Source organism: Falco cherrug, chromosome 6 (assembly GCF_023634085.1).
Source record: "Falco cherrug isolate bFalChe1 chromosome 6, bFalChe1.pri, whole genome shotgun sequence".
NCBI lineage: Eukaryota > Metazoa > Chordata > Aves > Falconiformes > Falconidae > Falco > Falco cherrug.
The window spans coordinates 85,579,455-85,602,635 of record NC_073702.1 but is presented as its reverse complement, the minus strand read 5'-3'; the positions used below and the strand labels follow the sequence as shown (position 1 = coordinate 85,602,635).

The window sequence follows — 23,181 nt, the reverse complement described above, 5'->3', positions numbered from 1 at the left end:
ATTACTAGAGTGTTTCTGTGGTGGGAGGCTTGATAACTGGCAACACTGTGAAGCAGAATTAGTAATTTTGTAGTACAAGCAATGAAAGATTTAATCAAGGCATTGAATCATCAAAGAGTAAAGTGTCATCAATAAAAACAGAGGAGACTGGAGACCTTTTTTCACAATTGCGGAGGAAAATTGAAGATGATGTTACAGAAGGAGATAAGTATTTGGAAAATGAACAGGACCAGACCTACTGCAAAAGTGCTAAACTGCAACTGTAAAATTAAGCATTGAGTCAGAACAGAGAGACCTTGAACGATCCGTTGTATTCAGCAGCTCTGCTGGCTTGCTGACCTAGCTGTCATTGCAAATAACTAGCAAGACAGGGTGATCAAAGCTGTTGAGGTATCTCTGGAAAAAAAACACCAAAACCCAGCAACCCTTATTAACTGCACTTTAGTATTGTCACACTACTGAGCACCAAATTTCAGGATCTCTGAAATGGGTGAACCTTGAGAAGGAAATGTATCAATGAGAGTAGATTTAATTTATAAGGCATATAATTAATGAAGTCTGTCCTCAGATCTTAAGTGATCTGAGATTATGTGAGATAAATTGAGATTATGGTGTCCAAATGATGACACTTACCAGTTTAAGGTGTTGTCAACCCATTACACTTGCAGAGTAGTCACCGATTTGGGTTTATCTGCTGATTATTTCAGCCAGTGTTTTGGAGGATTTTCTAGTTACCGGTACTGATATTCACAGTCTTTGGTGGCAGAGATAATTAATTGCACAAAGCTTTCTGAAATCTACATAAACTGTAACGACAATTTACATAATTTATAAACAGTATTGAAAACGTGCAAATGTACAGCTAGCTTAATACGAAACGTGCTTGGATATTGCTTGTCATGAACCATACAACAGAGATTCTTACTGTTAATCCTACAACAACTTTTTCCTCATATTAATGAGAAACCCACTGATAATATAAACAACATATTAAGCCCTTAATATTGAATGGTCTTTAAAAATATAGAGGGGTTTTATGGTACTGTGTAGACAATTATTGATGTCATTTCAGTTAGTATCTCTGAAATGTTTAAGCTTTTACAAAATCCAGTATTTTTGATTGAATGTATAATGTAAGAATCTTTTCCTAAAAAGTGTGAGTGGAAAAGAGGACCTAAGACTAATCTCATCAGTCTATTTTATTTCAACAAATGCTTCTAATCTGAATGTTTTAATACGAATTAACATGATAAAACACTATTTTGTACACAGAGAAATCCAAGCTTCTCCCAGACCCAGATCCTGATGTTGAAACTTACAGTGGTAGAGTACTAGAAATCAAATCTGTTTCTGATATTTCACTTCTCATTCAGTTTTTAGTTTTTAAATATATGATTACATATGCTCATTGTACAGTGCTGAGTTGCTGGACTAACTCATTTGAGAGATTTTAAGATAAATTTTATATTTATTTTGATGCATATAATTTGAACTGGGACAAAGAATTTAAACAAAAGTTGATGATAAAATGTGGGCCCAACTCATAAAGCTATTTGGACGTCAGTCACACATTGCTTGCATGCTGTTGGTGGGGAAATGTGCTTTTTCTGCTTATGTTCTACTTCCCTAAGATCAAAACAAGTTTGAAACCTCTAAAAAGAGAACAGTAAGTGACTGGAGAGACGTTTTGATTTGCTTCAATAAAGTTAGAACCTTAAGAAAAAATAATATTTGAAGCCCACATTTAAACCTGGAAAAAATTACACAAGCACATTTTTGTTTTCATTGATTAAAAATGCATTATTGTGAGGGAAGGGATGTAAGCTTATACACCAATGTCATATTCTACATACTGTAATCTTTGAGAGCATTACACAAATCTTTTCTCAACTAAAAATTACTTTCATTATTTTTTACATTCATATTGATACTTCATTTGTAATTTTTTTTCAGTGTTTCAGGAGAAATCATTAATTACTTCTTGCATTTTTTTTCTACTAAAGAAAATAAATACTTTACTTGAATGTATTATTTTAAATTACCAAGCGGTGATCACACACTTCTTAAAATTTCTGCAGTAATTACAGAGCCTCATGAATGTCCATGAGTTTAGGGGACTAAATCCCCTGCACAAATTTAGCAGGTTTTCATGATGAGCATTCCTTCACACTTAGTGATTATCTCTTCCTGCTGGGAATGTTTCAGGAGAGCGTATCTGTTATGTATTTTCTAGAGTTTGGTTGTTCATAGGGGGATGAGAGCCTCCTACTTAGTTTCACTTCTCCTATACCTCAGGCTGTCTTCAGCAACATGGCTGTATATGCTTTATGTGCTACATGTGAGAATATATGAATATGTGCTTTTTGCTCTGAGGCTGCTGTTTTTGTAGATGTGCTGCTGATTTTTGTAACACAGTATTAATTTTAACGTATTTTTTCCCGAACTAAATACATAATGCATCATCTAGGATTTTTATGCTTTCCTTATGTAAGCATGCATTCCAGGCTTGGTGCCAGCTCCGTCCTTCCTTCACATCTCTTCTTTTTTTTTTTTTTTTGTGTCACGTAAAACTTGAATGAAACTTGGGAAAAAAATCTGCAGAAAAAGTGCCGTCTGACTATATACTTAAATGTTAATGAATTGGGCCCTTGTTTTGTAATACAGTTTGCTTGAGCTCTCATACAATTACTGGCTTTTATGTCTTATTTCACTCATCATTATACAAAGAGCATCCGGTTTATGTTTTTATTAATATTTTTATTTAACACAAATTTTGTAGCTTTCTTTTTAAGATGTAGTAAATAAACCTTCTGTGAGGTATCTGGGGATTGATAATGAATAGCTGTGTATTTTTGTGATGTTACTGAAATGCTTGTTCTTATTAAAGATGCAATAATATTTCTTTTTTAATAATTAAACTAATTTAGTAAGTGCAAGATGGAGGCGCTTTCCTACAGATTATGCTTCCACCTCAGAAGATGAATTCGGATCAAACCGTAATTCCCCTAAACATACCCGTCTACGTACCTCTCCAGCCCTGAAAACCACGCGACTGCAGAGCACTGGGACAGCAGTTCAAAGTAGCAATACATTCAAGCACAGAATAAAGGAACAGGAGGATTACATTCGTGACTGGACTGCTCACCGAGAAGAAATAGCAAGGTTGGTGTTAAAGACAACCTCTAAAATAACAAAAATTTGTACCCAACCAGTTGCACAGGTACATATATAGAAGAAAGAGAGCTAATGGACTTTCAGTAGCACTCTACCGAGTGTTTTCATTCTCTGACTGAATGGGTAATTGAAGATTCTTCTTATGAGACTGGCCGACAGAACACTCAGGTTACCAGCACATCTCTTTCTGATGGAAAATGATAGTCGTTTCTGGCTTTTGAAAGCCAGATCCCAGAATATGAACTTTTGGTTCCATTAGCGAGACTTGCAGAGATACTCTCTGTGTAGCACTTTTAGTTGCTTTGTTTGCTGAGGCTGAAGTAGGTCTGGTTTTGTACTACCTGTACGTTCATCCTGAGGTAAAGTTTCAGATCAATGCATAGGTGACAGCGCAAAAAGGATTTTGGCAATGTGAGAGACCGTGTTCTCTTGTTAATTTTCGGTTTACCTAGACATTTTTTCATGTTAGGTGTTTTCTGATTTAAATCATGTATATCTATCAAAAAAATAATTTCTTTTGTTGTGAGCCCCTGAGATTAATACAGCAATTCCTCCGTTATTGCCAATAGCACCCTGCTTCAAATGAACCAAGGAAAAGGTAGTCAGTTCTGCATTCTGGTAACCAGTTACTCCCATATCATTCAATACCCAAGCAGTGAAAACTTCAAATAGCTTGCACTAAATAAGTGAAACTATGTAAGTTTATAAATGTTATTTAAAACGTAGATGCCAGTGTTCAGGTTCTGAACATTTTCACAGAACTTAAAGTTGGAAGCCTAAACAAGAAGAGTGTTTTCCTTGTGAAATCAATCTTAACACTGTGGTCTCAGAGATGCAAAGCATTGTGTTTTGCTTAGTGTGCATAATTATTTTTTTGTTTTCCTCTTTTTGATAATATTATTCCACATTTGTTTTTCTATGTGTGGTCTGTGCAAAGGGATAATGCTTTAAGAAATCTCATAGCATCTTGATAAATCATGACATAATTATTTCAAGAATAATAAATGTAAAGTTAGAGGTGGGTATAGGGAGGAACGTTGGTCTATGTGAAAAAAAAAAATTGATAGCCGTATTATATTACTTCGTCCTCGTAAGAAGTGCAGCTTGAGCCTCTACTTAAGCAAAATTTCTTGGTACATTTTGCTCATGTAGGAGAAACCAACACTGGAAGTAATTAACAATTCACTCTAAACTTATTTGATGTAGTTAGGTTTGCAGAATTTTTTCTTCCTTTGGGCTTCTTACCATTTTCTTCATTTAGACACTGGTTTTATATTTGTTTTGAAGGCTAGATACTTACCCTACCTTTTTCAGCTTCTTTATTTCCAGTGGTGAGAGGCCTAAGTGGGTATTGCCAAATCTGTGTGTAAAATTTCACACAAGCTGCATTAGATGAGCGTCTTTAAGACTAAGAAGGCTAGCACTCGGCAGCTGCGAAATGCCAGAGTGCTGTCATCTGTTGTCACTGCTTCTCGGACTGAATCCCCCTGCTCCAGTCATTAGTTGATCTTCCCTGTGCTTCCATATCTCGTACTGATGCACAGTATTGCTCCCCTGGCTTCAAGTGTAGCATCTGTCCTTAATAATTTGTGTCTCTGCTCCCTTTACCTTACCAGCCATAGTCACCCCTCTGTCATTGTCTACCCTGTTGGGTTTTTTCCCAGCCCTTAGTCCAGCCTCTATGATCAAGAGTCCCTTCAACTGTGATTAGAGCTGTTACAACAAGGATAGTTATAAGTTCTCATTAAAATGGTTTGACTTTTTTTTTTTTTTTTTTTAATAACTGCTTAGATTAGGCAGCGGTAAAGGCAGGTTTTTCGTAAAATATTTGTGCAGCTGCAAGTAGCGTAGAGACCATATGGCAAACTTTTCATTGCATCCGTGTTACCATCATACTGTCTTTCAACGGGTCTTCCAAGACTGACCCAGTTTGCTCTTTTCACAGACTCTACAATTTACAGATGTTAATAAACTTGAAAATTGGAAAGAGATGTTTAAAAAAAAACTTTATGAAATAACTAAATATAATTTAAAACCACTTTCCCTGGAGGGAATGTACACCCTCAGAATAACAGGAGCTTCACATATATTTTATTGAAGGATTTTAAAGTATTACAAAATAAACTCACTCATTGCAGGAAGTGCAACATAGTAGAATAAGCATAAAAATCTGTTTGGTAATCCAGCGGTTCAGAGCTATTACAGATATCTTAGAAGTATTTCTTATTTTGCTGTGGTTTTCTTCCTAATGCTATGGGTATCCTTTCACTACAGGTAAATAAGAACTAGAGTTCCAGGCTGTTGAAAGAGATGGTCATGCTCTCCCCATCCCAAGCCCAGTGTTCTCACCTCTTCCCTTGCATTGGAAGCTGCCTGTCCCTTACGTGACTGTGTAGCTGCAGGACTCTGCTCACTGAGTCAATGTAGTAGTGACATTTCCTGCAACAGGTTGAGGGGGTTAAGGAATTTGAGGTTTATTTTAGTTTTGCCTCCCTGAATTTATTTGCCTTGTGTGATTGCTAGTTTTGATGCAGGAAGCGATAGAAGTCAGCAAGGCAACCTACAGCTGCAAGAGTAACTCGTGTGTACCTAAAGCCTATGTCTTTTGTCCTTGGTTATACAAAACATACTCCTTATACTTAAGCAATACTTTGTGTTTCTAAAAATTAATATAGAATGAGCTTAAAGTTTTATTTATGAAAAGTCAGGCCCAACTCCCAGCTGGTTTCTAATTTTCTTTTTCATAGTGCTTTTTGTTTAGTGCTCTATGTTGTTTCTATACAGAAACTCCTGTTAGTACTGACTATAGCTTACTGTCATTGCTACATTGAAACTAATTCCAGATTTTGTTCGCTTGACTAGCATTTGACTGTGGTGATCGTCTGACAAATTGCTTGCCATCCATGTTAGAGCTGTTTATTATGATATTTTCAGGATTCATTTGAATTCATTTTTCTGTAGACATTTGACATTTTATGTAAGTTTGATTGCTTTGTAAGAACTCATTTGAAGTGGCTGTGGCATGCTGAAGCACTGCTGATTTTTATAGAGAGTTAAGTCTCAATTGATTGATACAACTTTTGATTATGGTGTTTGATGACATTTGTCTTCTGGAGGGTTTACTGATAATTGAAATTTCTTGGGTTTCTTTTTCTTCACAAATATTCATAAAATACCAAAATTTGTCCCAGAAATTCAAACGGGATCATTAGCAACTTCTCTGTTCAAGAAAAAATGCGATATGGTTGTGAGAGATAAAGGAAGTAGGTGCTCTGGTGTCTCTACTGCTTAGAATATTAGCTCAAACCTTGGAGTTTTAACGGTGTATCTGTATATAAAAGAACACAAAATATAAACTAAAATTGACCCCAAAGATATAGTAATCAGGTTAATTAATGTAGTAATAGGTACTTGCCATATTTTAATTAAAATGAGCAGTTGACTTGGTTTCTGCTTTAGTATTCCAGTCTTTGATAGCTTGAATTCGGGAGTACTGTCTTGAGTAGTCACAGCTAGTTGCTGCATGATTATTCTACAGCTGTATCCCAATTACACGTGTCCAAGCTGCACAAGCTTGCACATTGTTGCAGGTTGCTGATGGTTAGCCACAAAGTCTAGTGTTGGAATTTGACTGGAAATGTCTCCGTTTGCCTTTCTAGTTTAAATTCTGCTCACTTGGTCTGAAATGATGTCTAGGTGAACAGCGTCCCTTTTTTCTGACTTAATGGCAAAGCGAATGAGGAGCAGAAAGACGCTCACCTTTAACAAGCGCTGGCCAGCACATCACTGTCAGATGGCTGTGCAGCTGCTTTCCACTTAAGTGGCAGGTGGTGCTGCTGACAGAGTCCTTGGTGGTGCAGAATTAGTGCTGTTGACTTCTCTGCCTTCAGTCCTCTCAGACAGAAGTATGAAAAGGGACCACTCGGTGGGTTGCTCTGAACTCTAGGTCTGCTGAACTGCTTGATCCAAGCTGGAGGTTCAGGGTGCCATAGTTAGTCGTAGGGGCTTACAGCTTTTGCTTTTGGTTTGGGTTTTTTTTTTTCCCTCCTCCTTTTGGGGTGCCCTGGGGAGAAGTAGCACAAGCAGAGCTAGGCAAGGTTTCTCCCTATGCTGAGCAGAGTACAGAGCAGAGATATTTTTTGATGTGGCAGATCGGAAGAAAGAAAAAAAGAATCTTCAGCTGACAATTCAGCTGCATTTGTGTAGTGCTGTCATATCCAGGTTTACAGGCACATTCTATTTTTCCAACTAGAAAGCTTGTCTTGATTAGATTTGAGGATTTAACATACTGGTCTAGAATTTCAGGCACAAAAGCAGCTTGATCTGAGCAAGCTGCAGGGCTGCTAGATAATACGAAGTCCTGAAAAAGTTCTTTGCAAGTCAATAAACTGAGGTATAAAATAAATGGGTTCTGGACATTTCAGATCTACTGCATGTACACTCTGTGCAGTGTTTTCAGCATCTTTCCAGTGCATCCCATGTGTTGGATTTACTGCATGTTGCACCCATCTCTGCCTGGGATAGAAAGAAAACAGGATGCTCTGTCTTTTGAGGTTGCCTACCTTATTCCTCTAAAAAGAAAGGCATGTTATTAAAACTCCAGTTAAAAATCTGCTTTTATGGTTCTACAAATAAACTTTCCATTTGGAAGGGTATACATATTTTCATAGCACAGTTACCAGGAACTAGAACTTAAAAGCTCAAAGGCTTCAGGTTGGGCTCTACTGCTCCAGCAGTTTTTGTAGCGGAGAACGTAACTCTCTCTTTATTACTAGGATCAGTCAAGATCTGGCTCTCATCGCACGGGAGATCAACGATGTAGCAGGAGAGATAGATTCAGTGACTTCATCAGGCACTGCCCCCAGTACCACAGTAAGCACTGCTGCCACCACCCCTGGCTCTGCCATAGACACTAGAGAAGAGGTAGGAGATCTTCATGGAGAAATGCATAAGGTTCTTCCTTTTCTTTATTTCTTTTGCTTTTAGCATTTTGCATAGCCTTTTTTAGTTATTTTCACTCAACCCGTGTGCATGATCTCTACATTGTTTTTTGATTTAAAGTTCCTTTACATTTCAACACACAACACAAATTATTCTATGAACACAGCTTGTCAAGAGAATGCATACTATCTGTCTGTCTCTTTTTTTCCACGAAACATAGGACAAGATAGTTATTTGTTTCTTGCTTGCCTGTAGCCTTAGATACAGTTGGATAGTATCTAAGTGCACTTAAAGGTACTAGTGTGTATGCACAGTATATATAAATGTATACATTTAACACTTTGCATAGCTATTAAAAACAAAAAAGTCCCTCTTTTCACAGGTGACGTAAAAGTTTCATCTTCTGAACACTGAAATACTTAGGTACCGTCAGTTAACAATAACTTCAGATTTTCTTAACCACGTTGTCAAAAACTGCCTTGAAATAAGTTTGCCTTGTGCTTCTAATAATTCTTATTTTCTTTGACTCTCTCTGGTGTGCTGTTCTATGAATATATTGACTAACTTGTTCTAGTAACCATCACAGGTCTAATGCTGGTAAACACATTAATCCGAATTTAAATCATCACTTTCTACCATATTAAAATTCACCCTAATACGTTGTAAATGTTTACTGCATTTTTTTCTTCATAGTATTTCTTTCAAAATGTGTTTATTCATTTTTTTGTGCATAAAGTTTGGTTAATACATTATCTTACTGTGTTTAGTATAATACTGTCTTTTTCTGTGGAAAAAAAGATATATACAGTGCTAAGAAATCTGTGAGTTGGGTACTCAGAAAAAATTATAACTGCTCTGACATAGATTTTGGGTTTAATTCTCATGGACTTAGGGCTGAACTTTAATGAAGTGCTCATTTTCTCAGATCCAGTTAGGTCACTCTTTATATTTCTAAATAATTATTTTCTTCTTTAAAAAGAAATATTGCACAGCATGTACATACTGCAGGTGGCAGTATCTCCTTTACATATAGGTGTTTCTGTAACACTATGATTAATCTGGAAAAAAACCTAAATTTGATAGTACTGTACTTAATTCCACAGATATATTCCATTAATCAAAGGAATAAATTACTCGGTACCAGTTTATAGGTAACTATTATGTTAGCTGCCTATAAGCAAAATTTCCGTGGAGTGTTCTAATTTTGCTACGTATGTCTGGTATTTGGAAAAAAATATATTCCTTTTTACAAGGTAATCTTACATAAGAGATGCATCATTTTATACTATACAAGGCAACAGAACGATTTCTATTTGATAGACTTCTTGTAAACTGTTTCAGAAGGAAAAAATGTGAATCTCATTTTTGCATGTATCCAGTAGGTTTCATAAATTGCATTTTTCTTTTACACCCCCAGTTGGTTGACAGAGTATTTGATGAAAGTCTCAATTTTAGAAAAATTCCTCCATTAGTGCATGCCAAACCACCAGAGGGGAATGGTCGCCCTAATGATGCTAGACCTCAGCTAACAGATGCCCTCGATCCCCCTACAATTACCCGGAGAAGGACTTGGAGCAGAGATGAAGTGAGTACACAATAGGATTCTCTATAGTAACGTGTATATATTAAGCTTTTACAGTTGTCTCCCCACTTTATATTCTAGACACTAACTTTCTTACCTGTAGCAGGTGACATTAATACTGGAAAAGATTATTTGTATACTATTAAATTTGCAAAAATTTCAAATATGATTGTTTATATGTGATGCTAATTAGAACACAAGCATGATTTCAAAATATATGGAATTGTTTGTATTTAATTTCCATTAAACTAATAATACGCTTTTGTATTAAAAAAATATTGCAGGTTATGGGGGACAGTTTGCTGTTGTCTTCAGTCTTCCAATTTTCTCGCAAGATAAGACAATCCATAGACAAAACAGCTGGCAAAATCAGGTGGGCTTTTAAAAATCATTGTTATCGCTGAAAATGTCTGCTCTCATCAGCATTCCTACTCATAGAAGAGATCCGTACAATACAGATAGAGCTTGTGTATTTAGTAGAAACCTGTGTTTTAAAAAAGCAATGTTACCTATGGCTTTTTTAGCATTCAGAAAGGTTTGGGATGAATAATTTTTCCATTCTTGCTTGTGTGTATTTCGCATTATAAGAAGATAAGTAGATTGGATATTAGGAAAAATAACTTCACAGGAAGGGTGGTGAAGCATTGAAATAGGCTGCCCGGGGGGTGGTGGAATCGCCATCCCTGGAGGTTTTTAAAAAACTCGTAGATGCGGTGCTTAGGGACATGGTTTTGTGGTGGACTTGGCAGTGCTGGGTTAACGGACTTGATGATCTCAAGTTCTTTTCCAACCTAAACGATTCCATGATTATATCGACAAAGTTTACATGGACAGAAAAACGTCCGTCATACTTCCAGCAGAGGAGCTGTTCCAACACATGCAAATGCTGTGCAAAATCTACATGACCTCTATGCAAGTCTTGTAAAACTCCCTTCCTTAAAATATATATTTGAAATGTTGCTGAACTGTAAAACCGAGTCCTGTATGCTTGCCAAGTTGTTGTGGGCATCCCCCATTTTAGGAAGAAAAACAAATGGGACAGAGGAGAGCAGTTTCTGAAAAAGAACTTGCTCTAGAGACGAGGTGGTCACTATTGAGTTTTAAATCTAAAATAACAGATGTAACCATCTGGGGTTTTCTGTGGAAAACTAAATAGTTTAGTTAGATTAGATAGAGATGTTCCTGCATAAAATGTCATAGTAGCTAACAGGAAGTGCAAGCATGTCAAAAATTCTAACATATTGCTCTACCAGCAGTTCCATTTAACTTGAATGAGCGAGTATACAACCATTTGGTGACCGCTTTGGTTGACAGGAATAAATGAAAATTCTAAATACAAAGTTCAAGGCTGTAATAATTCACATGTCCTTTTTAATGACTTTGTGCAGTTAAACTTGAAAATTGAGTCCATTAAAAATAATCTGGCTGCACTTCATGTATAATTTTCTGAATGTGAGAAAATATTAGGTCTGTAATTGATCAGCTTGTCTAGGAAGTGTCAGATATTGAAATCCTAGATGAGTGACACATTAATCACCAAATCACAAATTTATTTCAGCATAGGGTGATGCAACTAGTGTAACCAAAATACTAACATTTCTGAAGATTGTGTTCTCATAGGAGTACCAAAAAAGACTTGACCGTAGAAATCAAGAAGAAAAAATTATCTATATCAATCGGTAAAAACTGTAAGTTATCTTCATTTCCTAGCCCTGCTATTGCTAGTAGGAAGAGTTTCATGTGAAGGATCAAGTCTTTAAAAGCCTTAAGCCCAGTCTTATTATTTCTGTTCTAAGCTTTTTGTGTGTTGTTTTTACCGGTGGGGTACAGGTAACATTTGTCAGTACCTTATTTCTGGTACCCTGGGACATAGTCCTGCACTGACATTCATCTCACTTCTGGTTTTCCAGCTCACCGTTTTGGGGCTGCAGGATTGGAAATACGCTGTTTGCTGCCTCTCCCTCTTTGGTTTCCCCAGATACATTCTTTTATGTATCATACTATTTATTTAAATGTCATTAAACAAAAGACATAAATGTCTTTTGCTATGTAAATTTCAGATACAAATGAGTTTGTGAAATGCAGGTGTACAATATGGTTGCTCTCAAAAGCTGTGCCAAATTAACAGAGAACAGCTTCATTATGCAAAATTTATTACAAATTATGCAAAAGTTTGTTCAAGTTTAATCAACATCTGCATGCATGCTGTCATTTACTTTAATAGCTGATCTCAAAAAATGAGAAAATAAATAGATGCAAAGAGGTAGTTAAGCATGACCAGTCTTTGAAAGTCATTCTAAAAGGCATTTGAAATTTGGAAATAGAAACGTAATATTACTTTAAGTTTTGTTTTGAGCATAATTCTTCAGGAAAATACAGTGACATGCGTAAGGAACTCTGCTTACCAATATTTTTTTTCCTTTTAAAGCTGCATCATTGGAGCAAGAATCTTGCTTATTGACTGACTTATTTGTGGTAGGCATCTAGGATAATATGTGTCTTAAAATGCCTCAGAAGCAGTAGATAATAGATATTCTACTTTTTTCATCATGCTGATTTTTCTTGGATCTGTAGTTTCCAATCTGTAAATGTGTTGCTAGTGCAGCTGTAGTTTACTTAACATAAAAAAACTGAGTTCAGTACAGTGAGTTAAAACAAAGGTATGTATGCGAATTCATTCTGAGAAAAGCAGGTAACTATAAAATCAAGTCTTACGCTCTTCTGCTTGATTTTCTGAGCTTAAAAGGTAAGTCAGCTACATTGTAATGAATGTAATGACGATGTGATCATGTATGGTATTATAAACATAAGCATACCTATAAACATTTTATATACATTTAAAGAAAGTGTCATTGCTTATTTCTACAAAAATACAGCGGAGAAACTTTCATTAATAAGTAATTACTTACTTATTCCCCAGAGCTGTGATCAAAACTCCCTTTTCCTGCTGCTCAGAATGGATTTGAATAATAGGATGTTATTCATAATGTCATTAGTATTTTCAATCAGAAACACAACAATCGTTTTAGAACTGCATTTTAGAGAGCATATAAGGCAGCTAGGACCTGTTAGAGACTTTTTTTCAGCTTTGTTTTGATGTACATGAGTTCAGCCAACTGGTGTACTTCTATTCCTTTTACTGGAGTTAAGCCAGTTAAAATTTGTGCCCAGAGCAGATGCAGTGAGACTCAGTCGGGGTTTTTCCAGCTAGCAGTTGCGTATTTTTCCCCACAGTACTTGAACATGAAAGGAGAGGAGAAATTTTTAGAGGCACCAATAAAAGTAAGCCTGACTGTCTTGTTGACCAATGTAAACCTCTCCCCCAAGAGCACAGACAGCGTAGGGCAATGATGGCCCTTACAAATTACATCATACATGCTACAAATGGTATCCTTGCTGTCTGGGTCCACATGGAGAAGGATGTGCTTGCTGTGACTGTGAGCACTCTTCTGTCTGTAATACTTCAGTTGCAGTAACTAGCTTTGCAAAAAGACTGGTTTTGCTTTGGCTAAAATATTAAGCACATAAATATTCTCAGTCATTCTTGACAAGCAGATCAGCAATTAAAATATGCTGAAATCAGCCATGAAAATGAATTAGTATGAGGACAAAAGGAAATATATAACTTCTATGCTTGACCAGTTTCTTCCCCACCTCCCCACTGCCATCTCTGTTTTCTAATTTATAGATAATGTTCCTAATTCCACTGAATTCTGTCATCGTTTTTAAGAAATAGGATTGAGAGAACCTTTGATGCTGTATTCCTTGGCTAGATTCTCCCAGTGCTGGCCAAACTGGTTTTCTTTCCCCCGAGTCCTAGCACAGTGTTCAAATTTGAACCAGATTCAAATGCCTGGTTCTTTCCTTTCACCAAATCCTATGTGCAGTTTGCTTCAGGATAAGGTCATAGCTTAAGTATTGCTAAGTTCCTTTATTATGATTTATTTTTATTCATGATTTTGAATAATCAGTCAGGTTCCTACCTGCTGGTATACAGAAACTACGTTATATTAAAAAATCCTGCAGCATCCTTGCCATGTATCCTGTAACCTGTTCTTTGCTAACAAATTACTGTAGTGGCTTTGTAGGAAGCAGATACGCAGTTTTGTTTGCTTTTCTGTCTTTCATATGTTACAATGAGTTTGCAGGGATTTTCAGAGATTATGGGGGGAAGAGGTAAGTAAGTTTTGCAGTGAGAAGACCTACATGGTTTTATCAGTACTCTGTGATGTGAATGCACTGTTATGGCCTTGCTTTGTAGCAGGCAAGTACCTCTGCAGTCAGGCAAAATGTAGGCAAAGCATTTAGGTCAGTGCAGGCACTACTTGTCAGTCTGTGTGTTTCGCTGTGCATCCTGCAATGTGCAATGAAAAAAAAATGGGGACTGAGCACAACCAAATAAGAAAGTTCAGGCAGGGTTGCCCCAGAAAGCAGGGAAAGGCAAGAGCACAAGGTGGCAGGCATTTAAAAATATGTTCTTTTAATATAAAGAGTATGGTTACAAGGGAGAAGAGCAAAGGAGGCAGAGATGAACACCCCCCAGGAGGTAAAAATGTACTAAATTAAGAATTGAAAAAAAAATATGTAAAAAGGAAATAGGCTTCCTAAAAATATAGCAAAACCAAATTGGCCTGTCCACTTTATAGTGGAAATAATAACATTGTTTAAATTACTGCTTTCATTTTTTTCCTCCTTTTTTTTTTTTTTTTTTAAATAAAATGACCTATGAAATGGAAAGATTTCAAATTGTAAAAGAGAAGTAAAAAATTATCTCTAAAAGAGTCTTTAAGACTGAAAACACATACACAAGCGAAGGCATTAATCACATGCATAGACAGAAGTATTTTAGTATAATGTGAGCAAGAAGGTAGATGAAAAAAACCACACAATGTGACAACTTTTATATTTTCCCTACTAGTGATATTTACTGCTAAATAAAGCCTTGTTTTCTAGTTCCTGCTGATTTCCAGTGTGATAAGTTTTATTAAAATACAGAAAGTATGGCTGCATATGATTCCCTGTATACTGAATCCAAATATTTCCAGGAGTTGCCTGGTGTTCAGTGTGTGATCCTGTGGAGGCTTTAAGTGGCTCTGCTTTTTATTTATTTAATAAATAAAATTAAATCAGCAGTGTTAGGCAAATCTTAATTTTTTCCATGGTAATTGGACTTTCTGGTATCCAAATGTGCAGTTGTATGGCTTTGCAAGCTTTTGCACTCCCTTCCAGAACAGCAGACCTCTGACGATCCAGTTTGTTACAGGATTATGACAGGACTTGGAGCCACGAAGTGTTTTGTGTTTTGTTCACTGGTTTAATTACTTTTGATTTTTTTTTTTTTCCTTTTCCAAGAAGAGTATGTATGTATTAATGTTCAGTCTTTGCATGCTTTGTACATGACTACACTAAAGTCGCTTGCAGAAATGGTCATTTGCCTCAATCCCTTGACATTGTGTCATGAGAGCAGCGCTCCCCCTCTTAGAGAAATACACAACAAAAACATGTTCTGAAGCAGCAGCAAGTGAGGACTTCAAGGACAGAAGAGTTAAAGCAGCTTCTGGATGGGCTGTCTGTGAACATCTATGTACTGATAAGACAGGGTACATGTCTTGAAAAACTAGGCTTTCTTGACAGGGTAATAGTAGAGAGTGGAATTTTCCGTAGGGTATAAATAACTGAGCAAAGACGAACAGAAATGCAGTCTAAGTCTCCCAGCTTGCTTTCAAATTCTCAGTTTTTATAAGCGAGGTATCATGAATTCCCACCTTAAAAATTATTTTCTCAAGAGACCTACCTGCACTGAAAACGTGTTTAAATGTACTACTTTTCACTCGTGATTTTAAATTGGTTTGTTTGTTTGATTAGCAGTTTTACTGCAGCTATTTTGGTACTTCTAACTCTGAAATACCAATTAAAGAACAAGTAAATTTGGACTTCTCTATATCATCATGCTGTCAATTTTTTAAAAAATTAATACCCAGACCTTAAATATCTGCACATGCCTTTTTTTTTTCCCAGTTGTGCAAATGTAGGCAGTTTAAATTATGTTTATGATAAGACAATGAAAACAAAAGCTTTATCACAGCGGGGAACCAAAACATAAAAAAAAGGAGAATCTCATTGTATGCTTTGGGGTTGTACAAATAATAGAAGTGACTTCTTTACTAATATAATTAATCCATGTATATACAATTTACATGTTGAGACTTTTCAATGAGAGCTTCTTCCGTGAAATGCATTTTTCTTTTGTTTCCTGAAGGGTTTTATTTTTCATTAATTTGATATAAAACACAAATGTAAAAGAGTTGCGTTTATTTACCACTTAATTTTTCTCTTACACTTTGCGATTTTAGTAAAATGCAGTGTTTAATAGGAAATTCTCTGACTACTGTAAAGTAGCTGGATGTTTAAAAATAAACAAAAAAACCCCTCTCATTACTGGAGGAAAGAATCAGCTGTGTCTTTTCAACACCATAAGCAAATATTTAGCTACAGAATTGCCATTTTAATGTCAATAATGATGATACTGCTGAAACCCTGTCTGGTTCTCTGAAAATTTAAACTGTGTGGTTGGCTTCTGTCAGTTTTCAATATTTCAGATTTTACTTTTTTTTCAGTTCTCCCTATGCTGCTTTCATGTATTGTGTTACCCAATCTTTCAGTTTTAGTTTGTTCATTTCTGTCTATTTTAAACAGTGGTTTTGAATTTCTTTCTTCTAGAATATTATTTAAGGACAAAGACAGAAATTGGGAAGAAATTGAAAATAAGTTGCGAGCGGAAAGTGAAGTTCCTATTGTGAAAACATCAAGCATGGTATGAATAGTTATCTTTTCTGGGATTGATTGTTCCTCTTACCTAATTTCTAAATAAACAGCAGAGGAATGTGTTATTGTCAATGATGTAAAGGCAAAATTATTTAAAAGGTTTTTTTCCGGCATTAGAAGGGGTTCAGACTATATATAGACCATCAGTAATTTTGTTAACCAAAAGATAACAACCGTTGAATGTGGAATTACTTTTAAATGAGCTTGTTTTACAATCTAAAGACTGCTTTACCTACTGATTATTTATACTTTACTATTAGTGCTGATTATTTAGAGAAACAGTTGTATTTTGCTGTATGTGAATGAAAACGATCTGTAGAGACATTGCAATAAAAGCACTCTTCAGTGAAAAATAATAATGTTGATTTTGTGTGGAAGTTATAACTGTAAGATACCAGCGACCACTACAGCTGATCCATGTAGCCTTCTACCCCTGCCTAATTAGGGCCATTTCATGGCCAGGCTGTGTGACGGTGTGAAGGAGCAGAGCACACATGTTGGTTCCTAGTTTGCTTCTCTGCTTCTAAACACAGAGCATAGTTTGAAAAACATCTCTGCCTGTGGGAGCAGACAGAGATTCTAGCTTCATTATCCCGTCTGGGGTATTGTGCTGTTAAGAATGTCAACTTGCAGAGGCAGTTTTCTTTGCTGAGGGAAAGAAATCTCACGTACTTTGTACAGGGCTGCTCAGAAACAAAATGTGAACATGTTTCCTCTGGCATTGAACTGACTAACATTTCTCTGTTACCTCATCATGAGTTATTAAACTCATCCAGACTGATTTTTCCTGGAAGTATTAAAAACTTGGCCCATCATTTCTGCAAAATGGGATATTTTTTTAAGAGCAACCGTTTTTAACTGAGTGTTACAATTTAATAGATACACTGACAGTTGTTGGGGTTTTTTTTTAAGTTAAATTAAGCAAGTTACTCATAGAAGTTTCTGATTTTAGAAGTATAATATAAGGAGTTTTTCCATTTCCAGAATAAGATCAGAATTTAGTGTTTCGTATTCTAAATGCCACGAATATGGGTGTTTAAGGCATTCATTTAAAAAGAAAATGATTAGTTGTACATTTCTTCTTAAGCCTAGCATTTTAGAAATATTTTTTTCAGTGCATTAAAGCATCTTGCATTGTTTGAAAATCTGCGGGCTATTTTTGTCTATGCATGGATTTTCAAGTTTTCTGCTCAGTTTTCAGAGCAACATACTGTTCAGATGCAGTGTTTGTTTTTACCACAGGATGTTACTAAAGTTAACAGAGGACAGTTGTAACTGATGTTTGTTTTGTCCTTGGGACATTTATGTCCAGTTCAGATGTGAAATCTGCTTGAAGAGAATGATTTTGTAAAATCCAGGGTAATCGAACTCTTTGCCACCCACAAAAATCACATTACTTGGTACAGAAGGGGGTTGTGAAAAGGGTTAAACGGGTTTCTGAAATCGGTGCCTTTGAAAATTCTCCATTTTTTGAAGACCACTGATAGCTCTCCTCCACAGCTGGATTAACAGTATTCTTCAGCGTAGGATCCTTCAGTTGTAGGATTTACACGTTTACCATTTAAGATGTGGTGCGTTTAATGTTTGCTGTGTTTCTGGGTGTGTTGCCGTGGGTTCATCAGTGTTAGGAAGTAGTGCAGCACAGAGAAGAATAATCGGTCAGGCAAAGGAGTGCTGAGGACCCAGCGCTGGTGTGCTGTGCAAGGTCCCGTGGGCACAAGGCACCAAGGGCTGCAGACAAAACCCCAGTGCAGTCACCTTACTGTTCTCACATCTGAACGCAGTTGTGAAGCACCCTAATTCATCGGTCCTGGGTTTGTACCATAACTTGTCTTTAAAGCTTTGCTGTTACTGTGCCCCATTTCTACAGAACCGTGGTGTCTGTAGGTCTGTGCTTGAGAAGAAGCAGGGCAGGCAGGTGAGCTGGGGCAGAGCGAGGTGTGTTAACCCCAGCCATCGGCCGGAGGGGCGAGCTGAGGGCGCTGGGGCCGTCCAGCCTCAGCGCTACCACCCGGGACCTGTGGTGGACATGGCTGGGCCACCACCGTGACGCTGGGAGGACAATGCAGATAGCTGATGGCAAAGGCTGGGGACAGGGATCATTTACTACTGATGTGTAGTTCGAGTCTCTTTTTCCTTAATGAACATGTTTGTTTCTTTCCTAGGAGATATCGTCAATCTTACAGGAACTGAAACGAGTTGAGAAACAGCTGCAAGGTACAAATCTTTTTTCACTTTTCTCTTCTGCGTTTGCTTGCTTTAATTTTTTTTTAACATATATCTCTCTGTATATATCTATATCATGAAACAAAGTTTTCACATTTTAATAAAATATATTCACGGAATCAGTAATATATATAATATCATAACATACCTGACACATTTGGTAAAGAAACAACACTGAATTATTTTAAAACCAAAGCACGATGATATTTTTTATAAAAGTGAGAAAAGGCTCAACTAAAACTAAAATAGCCCAGAGAATCCCAAAGGAATTATTTGTGAAACATTCTTAATATAACTGGTTTTGTGGGTAAATATTGATGAGTAGGTCACAGTGAATCCTGAGATTTATTAAGCAGTCTTTGCACATCAGTAAAACCCTCATGTGTAGCACAATTCAGTATAAGGAATGCACTGGGACCATAATCTATAGGAAATCTCAAAAAAAACCCCCAAACTATATCTGATACAGTAACGTGAAAATTTAGAATTAGCCCTTGACACTGTCCTTTCACACGAGTAAATCCACTGTTTGATACGGTGCAGCCCACAGACTACAAAATTGACAAGTTACTTTGTGTCATCTAAAAATTTATCTGTGTATAAAATGGAAAGAATTATGTTGTGCTCACAAAGACTGCTATTTAGACATATATTCCATCTCTCAGAATCAACTTAAAAACTGAGTATATTTTTAAAAGAAGTTGCAGTCTTATTTCTGTATTGTTTAGCATTAGTTCATTGTTTAATTTGGTGTGGTTGAATGGATTACTGGTCCATGCTTATATATAATCATTATTGTATTTGTTGTAAATTTCCTCATTTGTTATTTTTAGTATTCAGTTTTAATCATACAACAAAACACCTTACAATAGAATGTTTCAGAAGGAATCATTAGCCACCTTTAGAGACAAACTTGTATTAGTTTCATGCTCAGCTATAATTTAAAAATGTTAATTTATTACAAATTATATTGTGTTTAGAGAACATAACAAAGAAATAAGGCCCAGAGAAAGAGGCTGAATCATTTCCTTGTGTACACAGTGGTGTTCAAATAGGTGTTAGTACATTTTGGGAAATAAAAAAGAGAGAGGCTCTGTTAAATGTGACAAATGTGTTAATGGTGTAGTAAAATGAAAATGTGCCAGGTGCTTCAGTTTGCCCTCACTGTATAGAGGGAGGACAGTAAGTGTTATGCATTTAAAAGGATAAATGACCGCTGTTGTATACAGATTTCATTCAATCATGGAATTAGCAGCTACGGATATTTGGGGGGTGGGGGAGAGGAATGAAGCATAATATAACAGTAACATTAGAGAGAAAGCCCCTTTCACACATGACTAAAAATCCTAGCTTTCAGTCCTTATAAGCTCATTGTAGACTGCTTGTCATCACTGTTTTCTGTTCTAACATGAGGCAAGGTTTATTTTGTGCAGTTTCATTTCATCTAAAGTTTCAGTATATGTAAATGCTTTAAAATATATGTATCAGCTACATACATGTTGGATACACCACTCATTTGCAATGGCAACACATGTAAAAGCTCATGACTGTCATCATAAAAATAAGTTTGAGAATGGGATTTTTGTGTATTTTATAGTAACAAAAAAAAAATTGTATTTTTTATGGTTTCTTCCCTATGCCTTTCATCTTTTCTTAATTGCTTAGCAATTAATGCTATGATCGACCCTGATGGTACCCTGGATGCTTTGAGCAACTTGGGATTCGCCAGCCCCATCTTGCCAGCTCAGCCGAAGCCGAAGTCGAGTCCCGTTACCCAAAGTAGCCGCCCTCAAGTGCAGCCAAACTGCCCGCCCGAAGCTCAGGCTCTCCGCCCCGCCGCCCCTGTCGCAGGTGAATTTGAAAATGCTGAATCAGAGTCGGATTTCAGCATACATTTCAACAGATTTAACCCGGATGGGGAAGAGGAAGATGCCACCCTGCATGAGTGACATCACGTGGTTGATACAAAAACCGTTCATGTGGAATGTTTAGGAAAAAAAAGGAAAAATTATAATACTGGTTTTATAATGTAAAAAAAAAAAAAAAAAAAAAAAAAAGGCTTGGTCAAACAGCAGTTGTTTTATTAAACCAGTTTTCTTTAACTGTGATGCTTTGATTGTCACACAAATCCTTTTAAAATCATAAAGTTATGCATAGATACCAGTGTAGGAAAGCAGATTGTGGCAGGTTTGCCCTTTGTGGTTGTGTGCTTTGCAAAAGATTTATATCAGCAGTTTTCCCTTAATAGATTTATTTCTTTTAAAAAGCCATGCAAGCAGTCTAAAATTTAATGTTACTGAAACCCCAAATCTCTTTGCCAAGCTGCTCTAATGAATGGACTTCCTCCACTAAAGTTTGTACAGAACTGTTGGAACACTTGATTCTGAATTAGATGATTTATATAGGAAACATTATCCGTGACTGCAATGACAAATTACTGCAAAAGGTAAGACAGATTTCAGAAAGCATTCGTTCTTGTGTGCGGAAAATCTCCACAACAGTTCTGTGATTTATATAAACTTGTTGCTGCGTAAATTGTCTTGGGGTTTACAAAGTTCACATATTATGTTTGCACTAAGATTTGCTGGGAGTGATAGATGAACATATCGATATCCATAAACAGCAAGCAGTGTTTTGGTGTACATAGAAAACTGATAATACTGTGCTTGTATTATCACTGCAGTGTTTTAATCCACTTTCTGAAAGGACTATTTGGCACTTTTTGATCTTCTTCAAATGTCTTTTTGATGTTAATGAAAGTAGAAGTATTTCATATCATTTCTGTCCAAATGTTTGTTGAAACGAGGGAACAAATTGAAACATACAGCACTGTGGGACATTTTAAAGCATATTGAGGCAAATGGGCTCTCACCAATTCAAATGCAGCATAAGCTTACAGAAGAAATTACTGTTCCTTGGAATCACCACGAGATGTAAGATTTTCTTTAGGGGACTTGGAAATAGAGTTGTCATAATTTGCTTGATCAATAGATGCACTCCCAAGCAAATGATTTGATTTGCTTCTGTATATTTTCCTGTAGTCTTGCTAGTAAAGCTGTCTCTGTCTTACATATTTAAAAGGATTCTGGAAGACAACTGCTAACGTAGACATTTTGCTTATACCACTGAAAAGCAAGTCTATTTAAAGTTTCCTATATAAGCCTATTTTCCTTATAAGTTGTCCCAGTAACTTAACATTTGGAAATAATAATAAAAAGTAAAAGTAAATTACTTTGTATTTCCAGAACACTGTAATTTGGAGGAATGTTATTTCTGTTAAATGTAACTAATAGACTGGAATTTTCCTATGTTTGCATCAGTCTCTATATATTAAGGTTAAAGATACAGTTTTGCAGCTTTTATGAAATGGTCTTGTAATATTTCAGCAATAATCCTATATGACATTTGTTTTAAAAAAAACTACTTTCTGTACACTTTTAAATTGTACAGGCTTTCAGAAGTCGGTAGAAGTTGGACCAGTTAATAAAAATGCAAAAACTTTTTTTGTAGAGATGTAAAAACAAAACCACTAATCTGTTGTATAATGGATTTCGTATTTTCTTTAAAAAAATTAAAAGCAAGCAGCCTTCATGTGTGACTCGATATGCTCTGCTCCAGCTAACTGTGGGAGCCTGAACTACACTAGTTTACAGAGGCTACAAGAAAAGTTTTAGAAGGCGCGGAAGGGCAAAAATAAATTGAAACTAGAGCTAGGTGTTGAAAAGCGAGTGTACCAAACCATCGCCATAATTCTTCTTTTGTTTAATGCTTGGGAACATAATTTTTCTGCAGACTCAAGTGGAACGCGGGAAGTGGCTGGAAGGATTGATGAAAAGTGCAGGCTCTTCATGCGAGGTTCTGTTTGTGTTCTTTCAGGCGTTTATACCTTTACATTCTGTAATAAGCATTTTGCATTACTATGTTCTTATTTTGTATGAACATGTTCTCCTTATTTATTTTTGTTACATTTATTATGTATGTTATTTTGTTATATGCATTTACAACTCCATTTTTAAATAAAGTGTTTCTGGAACTTTATAAGCGTGTTAGTTTGTAATTGAGCGCTGGGAAATTCAGTCTCCCTGCAGTCTAACCTACCGGTACTGAAATAGGAAATGACATTTTTTCATAAGCATCTTTTCTCCAGAAAAAAAAAGTTGTATTATCGCTGCTGCTGCATCATTTATTCTGTGCTGACAGCACTGGCTCTCTTTGCCGTACTGGGGTTCGTTTCCACACTGGAATTGATTTTTGTGTGCAAAGCTAGAGGCAACAACAATCCAGTATGCCAGTCACCAAATAGTGACCATGTTTCCTGTTGTAGAATGGAAGTAAATGAGTTTTAATGCACCTGCCAGGTGCACCAGTAGATGGTTTTCTGACTGCTTCCCTGCTGCTTGATATATTGGAAAGCTTTATTGAACCTTCTGGGT

At 36.3% G+C, this 23,181-nt stretch overlaps 1 protein-coding gene across 6 annotated transcripts in view; it reads left to right on the top strand.

Annotated features, from left to right (window-relative positions):
* The window catches only part of CEP170 (centrosomal protein 170), a 102,559-nt gene extending 79,774 nt beyond the window's left edge, over window positions 1-22,785 (top strand). For 3 of the 6 annotated variants that reach the window (XM_055714530.1, XM_055714529.1, XM_055714534.1), the window contains 7 exons: window positions 2,928-3,162; window positions 7,950-8,127; window positions 9,533-9,700; window positions 9,982-10,070; window positions 16,418-16,511; window positions 18,688-18,739; window positions 20,414-22,785. In XM_055714530.1, the coding sequence (XP_055570505.1) occupies window positions 2,928-3,162; window positions 7,950-8,127; window positions 9,533-9,700; window positions 9,982-10,070; window positions 16,418-16,511; window positions 18,688-18,739; window positions 20,414-20,697 (1,100 nt within the window). In that variant the 3' untranslated portion in view covers window positions 20,698-22,785. The remainder of the gene's footprint in view (window positions 1-2,927; window positions 3,163-7,949; window positions 8,128-9,532; window positions 9,701-9,981; window positions 10,071-16,417; window positions 16,512-18,687; window positions 18,740-20,413) is intronic. The other 3 variants (XM_055714533.1, XM_055714532.1, XM_055714531.1) reach the window with 3 other exon arrangements.
* The last annotated feature ends 396 nt before the right edge of the window (window positions 22,786-23,181 follow it).